The following is an 8,480-nucleotide window of genomic DNA, read 5'->3' on the forward strand; positions in this document are numbered from 1 at the left end:
ACAAATAGACAAAGTGTCTTTTATATAAATAGAACATCCTCTCTCAGTCATTATTATAAAATTAATTTTAAAACTATAATGCTTATTACACATTTTAGTAATTATGTATATTATGATCTCACAAATTTCAATGATCCAGGACAGTATTCATAATCGGTTCTTATTTCAAAATCGTCTTAATACTTGTCTTAAGATGCTAATGCGGCTTTCTGATTGATTCATGACATCTCAAAATTGAACTTAAGATGGTTTTGAATATAAGAACTAACTATGGATACCGGTCATAGTCCGTTCTTATTTCAAGATTGTTTTAAGTAATGTTTTAAGACGCTAATATGGCTCTTTGGTTGGTTCATGATTTCTTAAGATTGTACTTAAGACGATTTTAAGTATAAGATTTGATTATGAATACCGCTCCTTGATATGTTGTCAAAGTCATGATTCTGAATGACCTCAACAAATTTTTACTATCATTCGTTAGTTATTATATAACTTATAAGTTATAATCAAAATTAAATATTATTTTACTGAGTTTAATTTTATTTTTAGTATATTATTAACTCATTTATGTAGTAAAGCCAGGGAAGTAACTCATTACTTACAACGAAGTTACAATTATTTTTCTTCAGTAAGTGCTATAATAGAGAAAAATGTAACGAGACGTAGTCATAACGTAGAAAAAAACATAAAAGTTGTAGTTGTAACTGGTCGGAAAAGTGCTTCGATCTCCAAACTATAGGTTTTTTAAATTTTTGGTTAAATTTTCTCTTCACACAGCCATCTCCAACTGATCTTGATCTTGACCTCAAGAAGGTCACAGTTATTGACCTTTTCCATCGCAGCACTATTCGTTAAAAATTCTATAGATTCTAATAAATTAAATCAATAAGAAAAAAAAGCCTTTGAAGAACCAATTAATTAATCAATAATTGAAAATTTCAATTATTTTATATATAACGTGATATATAAAACGTGATTGCAACAGTCTCTTCAAAGGTTTTTTTTCCTTATTAATTTAATTCATTAAAAAGTTGAACAAAACAATTTTTATGAATAGCACGCAATGTTTTAACATAAGATATTTCAGTAGTATTTTCCCTGGAGGGAGGGAGGGTAAATCTTGCTTCGCCTGGAAAGTTGCGCCTCTTGGTAAGGAAAAAACAGGATGAACCTCGCTTCGGAATTCATCCTCTGCCTAGAAGTCCATGACTTTTCACGCGAAGTTAGATCCACCAATTTTCAATTTAAATAGTACTAAGTACTAAGACGTTCTGTATGGATCCCTGATTTCAATATTAAATTTTTTTACTACGATTGTATCCTGATATTCACTTAACAACGAAAATCCGACCAATCATTATAACAATGACATATCATACATTTAAGCCAAGGGCTCAATAATTGATATCGAAATCTATTTCAACAAATTGCATATTAATTACTTGCATATTAATTTTATATTAATTACATCCAATTCTTTGCTAAAAAAAGTCTTGTGGTCTCGAAACGTTCTTTTTAGTTATATGTAATAAATGTATTAACTTTATCTATATCTGCCATATTCAGCTTGACTAACTGATTTTTCATATAGTTTTTTCATTACGTTACATGAGTGAATCTATACTTTTGAAAATTTACAATATATACGATGTGAATAATAGATATTTAGTTTTATGATTACCGTGCACTCCTTATTTCATAAAGCTTAATAATAATAAAGCTTAATAAATTTCATATTGATTATTATATAAATATATTATTGTTTTAACCTCTTTTCTAATCCTTGAACTTCTACGTCTCGACGTGCATGAGAAGGTGTTGATGTAGGTGTTAGTGCGGATATAGGTGTCATCGTCGGCGTCGAAGCAGGCGTGCCGCTACGCAACGCAGAATCTTTTCGTCTAGATGCGGGAGAAGCCGGTGCTGAGCCGACCGCTCCTGTGTTACCTAGCCAAGAATTCTTACTGTTATCGTTTTCTGTTTCCGTAGGTGAAAGTAATAATCCAGGAGAAAGCAACACAACCGGCACTCGGGCAAACTGCTCCGTTGGTATCCGCATCTAGAATATTTTTATACAATTACTTTTTTCCTCTTTTACTGATTCAAAAATCCTTTTTCAGAATTAAAGTATACAATGAATGTGTTCGTGAAGTGAACATGTGTTTATGAAGTGGAATTTATGCGAAAATATCAAAAAATTTCAAAATTGAAATTTACCATTTTTTAGTCCAATATAGCGCTTTAGAATTGTCACATTGTGACAACATTTGTATAAGAGCTATGCAATCTATTCTTACGAACTAGTAATCCACACGAGACTAGTAGTTCGCACGAAGAAACAATATGGAGTTTTCAAAATTAGACTTAGATGTCTAATTAAAACGCTATTATTATACAAAAATTTATGTTTATGTGTGGCATGCGTGAGTGAGATATTGATGTAGTAGTATATAGTGATGTATATAGTGATAGTATATAGTAATAGTATATAGTGATGTATCAATGACATCATCATAAATGAAGTCTATTGGATAAAATCAGGTTTAAAACTTAATTATAACTAACCAGCTATGGAAAACAGGCCTTAAAAATTTATACTTTCCTTATAATAGTGAATGTAAAAAATCTTATACTAACTTTTGAATAACATTTCACACAGACAGTCCTTTTGCATAAGCGGCAACGTTGTCCCCAAGGACCCAGTAGACCAAAACGTGTTTTCAGACAAAGAAAACAAACACGTCTTTTTTCCACATCCTCTTTTACGCGCCCTTCTACGGGAAGAGATTCTAACTCAGCTTTTGTAAGGACGCTACGAATATGTACAATCTCATCCAATGTTAATGACAGTCTTTCGTCCAATAGCATGTCTCCTAACGTCGCTTTCTGCAAAATATAATTACATTTAAATATATTTACATGTAGTTTTGTCTTTTACGTTTCCATATCATATAATATAGGTAAATATTCAGATGGGAAGCCAGCACCATCTGAATATTTATTACGATAGCAAACGTACATCTACATCCGTATTCTACATTTTCTAAATTCTAGATAGCTATGATCTTTCTTCGTGCTACTAATATTCAAAGATTTTCAAACGGAAAGACGCAAACGTAAAATAAAAGTTTCATAAAATCAAGTTCAGTCTGTAGAAATGATCGTGGATAACATTGACGAATTTTTAGACGCTGGTAAAGTGATTCGCATGCGTGCGAATTTATTATCCTTCAGGGCATTATATGATAACATAGTTTCTATCTTTAAAGTAGCAAGAGATATTTTTAACTTTCAAAAACTATCAAATATATGATATTTTGTTGTAATTAAATTGAAATAGAAGATATGACAATTTGTTGTTGAATAGAAGAAAACAAATATATGAAAATTTGAAAGATGTAAAACGAGAAGATAATCAGATACATGGTTATGTCGTTTATATTTGGCAGTAGACATGAAGAATATATCGCTTATTGGGAGATCTTTAAGAATTAATTTCTCATCAATTATTGTGAAAATTGCAAAATATGTAATACAAAACTTTTAAACTCAGTTTAGTTCGCTTTACCTACTCACAAGAAATAATCCAATAGATATCTTATTATATGTATAAAGATCAAAATAAAATCACTATATAAAAAATACGTAACATATCTATACTATTAAATTCGGAGCCTTTGTAGATTATTGGTTGCATCCAAATTTAAAAAAAAGGATTTAAAAAAGAATAAGAGTAATATATATTTTGTACTTTATCAATATCATCCCACTCATCATCCGGAGCTTTGTCGTTCTTGTTCTCATGTGCAACCGCATGTGCCAATTGCGCTTGTCTCGATGTTCGTGGTTGTGGACTATAATTCGGGCTAGGATTCAGACTAATGTTGGGACTTGGACCTTGACTTAACACCAAATCTTTAAGGCCAGCATGCTGCCGACTATGTGGTCTTGATTGTGGTAGGGATGACGTTCCCGTGAATGACATTTGCGGTACAGTGCATTTTGCAGCGTGTCTTCTTGCAGATGCTCTTCGGGAAGGACATTGCGTCGCTAGATCGTAAGCTGCAATAGGATAAAGAGATTCAAAAATAAAATAAAAACCAACATAAAGCAATCAAAAGTCAAATTGAATTTTTTAGATCGTTCTATATGCGATTAAATTTTATATGCGATTCAATTTTTGTCAATTTATATTTGACTAGAAATTTTTTCATTAAAATTTTATTAATAAATCTTAAGCAAATTTTCTTTAAGAAAAATTAAATAGATTTTATATACTTTCTATTATTCTCTTTTTTAATATAGTAAAATAACTAAGTTATATTTGGACGTACTGTTGTCAGCATGTTACATAAGAATGGTCAGGAGAATTAATATACATTTAAGATCACACCTAACTATTAAAAATTTTTAATTGTTTGATCCAAAGCTTATGACGTATTCTTTAATTGTTGAGATTTTTACAACATCAAATCTATGAATTTGATAGTGACTCACATCAATCAGGAGAGTTTTATTAATTTACGTATTAGCTGAGGAGGACTTCAAAGAGAAATGTTTTATTGATTGACGTTTTTTTGGATGTATTTTGGATGTAAGGATTTGAACAAGTAAAAAGAAATTTTACTTGATTTTGCGTACCAATATCCAATAACTTCAAATATATAATTCAGTTCAAATAATTAATCTATTTCACTTTATCTTCTACTTCACTTTATCTCTAAATCTATTTCATTTTAAGTACAATAAGATTGAATCATAGCGATTCGAAGCGAATTGAATCTAATTACTTTATTCCATTCGTGTTTGAATAGTTCGCACATTTCTAATAATTATTCATACTCGCGATATAAAAAAAAGTTGAACTCTGTCGTAAAGTATCATTAAAAAAAATTATGAAGAAAATGATTTAAATTTTTTACGAAAAAGTGAATACAAATTTAAAAAATTCATCTCTAAAATCAATCATATGTTACAACATATATGTATACGTAATTGCATTTAATAGAAATATTAGAGGAAAAATTAAAATAATGATAAACAGATAAAGTAAATATATACACGTACATGTGCTAATTATGATCAATAATTATATGATCAACAAAATAAGAGAAAGTTCAAAGATTATTTATAATAATTACATTCTAATTGAGCATCACAGAATCGGTGGTATTCATTCCTGGTTAGACGAAGTCCGCCAGTTTTTCGCCATGGATTAGCAGATCCTTCCTCATCATCATCTCTCACATGATCGTGATCTTTATGTCCGTTGCGGACTCCTTTTTTAGAACCAAAATTATCTTTAAGTTGCCAATAATTACAGATTTCATCTTCTTCCTCGAACCTTGTCTCCATAAAATTTTCCTCATTGTAATCATCCTCATAATCATCTTCATCATCTTCCGCATCCAACTATTTAAAAATGTAATATGTGCAATATATGTTATAAAGTATTAAGAATTAAACAGTAAAATTTAATATAATAAAATTTTAAATTTAACCAGATATATATATATAAAACATTGAAAACGTTTCCGATTGTTAATCATTTTTATTTTCAATGTTGAAGGAGGACGCCTGGTTTATAGGATAAAAAAAGATCGATTTTTTTATTTTATAAATTAGTAGTATGACTCTTCAAGAATATATTTCTAAAATTTTAGAATGAAATTCAAAGTCCTTTCATAGATTCGCTTGTAATGGGAACACGGCACACAGATATACAGGGTGATTCAGAACAGCTCCATATTCTTGTAAAGACGTGGTCTGGAATTCTAAAACAATTTCTCTATGGAAACTTTTATCCGACGCTTACTTTTTGAGGTATTAAAAGATAAAATTAGTAAATTACGGACTGTGTATAGAGGGTAAGCAGGTGCGGTCACAATTGTCTTAGGCCTGATTGCACCAATATTACTTTGACTTTAAGTAAGACTTGAAACTCTCACTTTCTCTCTTTAAAGTTGAAAGAGAGAAAGAAATAAAGAGTTTTAAAGCCTTGCTTAAAGTCAAAATATAACATCAGGTCTAAGACAATTGTTAGTGTCGTAACGAGAGTCTCTAGTACAATTGGGCCTTAAAGACATAGGATTATTCTGATTTACATAATACACGCACAATCTCTCTCTCTCTCTCTCTCTCTCTCTCTCTCTCTCTCTCTCTCTCTCTCTTTCTCTCATTCCAAAAAAGTTATTCTATAAAGAAGATCTAATATGCCGATAATATTATAAATAACTCTTAGATATCCCATTAAAATTTTAAATCGAGGACAGAAGAATATAAATGATAAAGAAATTTGATATCTATTGTAGGCTACGTCAAAAGTATTAGAGCGCTCCTGAACACCACTATGAAATTTAGGCCCTTTTCAAACAACCACATTATCACTGAATCATAACTATCTCTCTTTGATACTTCTGTGTTTCGCCTATTTTATCATCTGTATAAAATGTTTCTTATAACATCTATATGCCATACGAATAAATATATGAAAAGTGAACCTTCAAATCGAAGTCAACAGGTATCACTTTCTTAGTTTGTTTAGCAACATCCAAATTTCTTCCAGATGGTTTCGGCAACAATTCGCGTTTATTGATATCTTCTCCGTTCTGTGCTATATCTGAAAAGTCAAATTTATTCTCAATATAATAATTAAATACAGATTAATACTAATTATATCAAAATATATTAAAATTATTTATATGTTGTTATGTAATGAGATGAAAAGATATGACAAATGAAAAAAAATAATAAGACTATGTCCAGTTTGGACCTCAATTGAAACATTGAGACATAGGATTGTAGGGCATTAAAAAAGGATTAAAAAAGGATTATAAACTTCCATATGCACAACTTTATAAAATAAGTCCCTTGAGGGCTATAGCAGTTCAAAGTTCGCTATTATGATCATATATTGTACTACTGCTTTTATTCCATTTCTCGAGTTATATAGTATCTAGGATATGCTCAATATCTATAATGAGCTATAAAGGCGTTGAGTGGCAAGCTATTCGGTGCAATTGACTCGCGATCTATAAATCCAGGTTCAGTCTCATCTGGACTCATATTCTGTATATGTCACCGAGTTGTTAGTAGATGTATACAGAATATGCGTCCACATGCGCGATTTTCTGCATTTAACAAGCCGAAAATAATTCCATCTGGTGATTAAAAAATCTTTGATCATCAGCGCCGATCGAATCCGACGTTAAACTGTAGGTCCCATATATCAGTGGATATATGTATGAATCTTCCAGGGAATTGGACTTTAGGCTAACAACCTAATTCCGGAAAAAATCCATTATTATTGAAACTCAATAGAGGCCCTATATTCCACACAAAAGTTAAAGGAATATACATGACGAACTATCCGTTTAACATCATAGTATATACCATAGCTAAACTACTGTAGTAATAGATTTGCGGAGTATGTCGATTATCCTGCGAGCGTAAATGCTTACTATCTATAAATTTATAGCAACAGAATAACATGGATAACTATATAAATGGATTTGGATTTTTGTATATATATATACACACACATATATTCAATTTTTTTTTTATACTTTTACTTGCAAACGACCGCATTTTATATCATTAACAATTATTATAATTTTCTTTTGTATCATTCATTTATATTATATTTATCAGTTATATTTATCATTCATATATATCATATTAATCATTTATACTTATCATATTATATCATTTAGTATATTTAGTATATTTTTATCATTTAGTATATTTATCAGTAATATTTATCAGTTTTATTTTCTTTCTCATTGAAAATAACTTAGGGCCTATTCCGCAACTCTTAACGATATCGCCATTACAGAATAAATCCCTTAATGTAAGGCCGAAATGTTTATTTATAATATTGCTTTTAATACGTTAATATATTAATATAAGCACTCTTACATTTGTAGCACAGTTTATAGCTTCTCATTTTCATAATCATTGAATTTTGTTGAGTTTTTACTTATTATTTTATTTATTTTTAATATTTGATGATAAATATCAGATTATATTTTGAAGTGAATCGCTTTACAAATATTTATACCTACTGTATGATAATGAGATGAATGAGATGATTACCTGAGACTGTAATGCGCCTTCTACGTGACTTACGATTCCTGTTGAAAGGTAAGATCCTAGTGTTGGATCTTTCCTTAGCAATCCTTTGTCGTGGCTGTGGTACCGGTGGTACATCTTGCCTCCTTTGACTCGCTGCTACCAGAATGCTGTCGCCAGTTGCCAACGTTCTCTGATCTTCTGACTGCAACCATTGTGCCGCAACATCCTGTGCAGACTCCTGCTCTTGATCTGGTTGTGAAGGTGGTACCTCGCCGAGAACTATCATATGAGATTCACCGCTTACGTTATCTAAAAGAGAAATAAGATATAAGAATATAAAATGTATGTACATAAGTTTATTTTTCAAGATTAATTTCTGAGATATATATATATATATATATATATAT

At 30.3% G+C, this 8,480-nt stretch overlaps 1 protein-coding gene across 1 annotated transcript in view; it reads right to left on the reverse strand.

The window, feature by feature from the left end:
• The window catches only part of LOC108684368 (protein spire), a 22,482-nt gene that overhangs the window by 752 nt on the left and 13,250 nt on the right, over positions 1–8,480 (reverse strand). Inside the window, exons 9-14 of the mRNA XM_018188644.1 lie at positions 8,095–8,382; positions 6,501–6,619; positions 5,142–5,412; positions 3,752–4,062; positions 2,638–2,886; positions 1,770–2,059 (exon numbers count right to left, since the gene is read on the reverse strand). Coding sequence (XP_018044133.1) covers positions 1,770–2,059; positions 2,638–2,886; positions 3,752–4,062; positions 5,142–5,412; positions 6,501–6,619; positions 8,095–8,382 — 1,528 coding nt within the window. The remainder of the gene's footprint in view (positions 1–1,769; positions 2,060–2,637; positions 2,887–3,751; positions 4,063–5,141; positions 5,413–6,500; positions 6,620–8,094; positions 8,383–8,480) is intronic.

Source organism: Atta colombica, unplaced genomic scaffold (genome assembly GCF_001594045.1).
Source record: "Atta colombica isolate Treedump-2 unplaced genomic scaffold, Acol1.0 scaffold134, whole genome shotgun sequence".
In the NCBI taxonomy this organism is placed as follows: domain Eukaryota; kingdom Metazoa; phylum Arthropoda; class Insecta; order Hymenoptera; family Formicidae; genus Atta; species Atta colombica.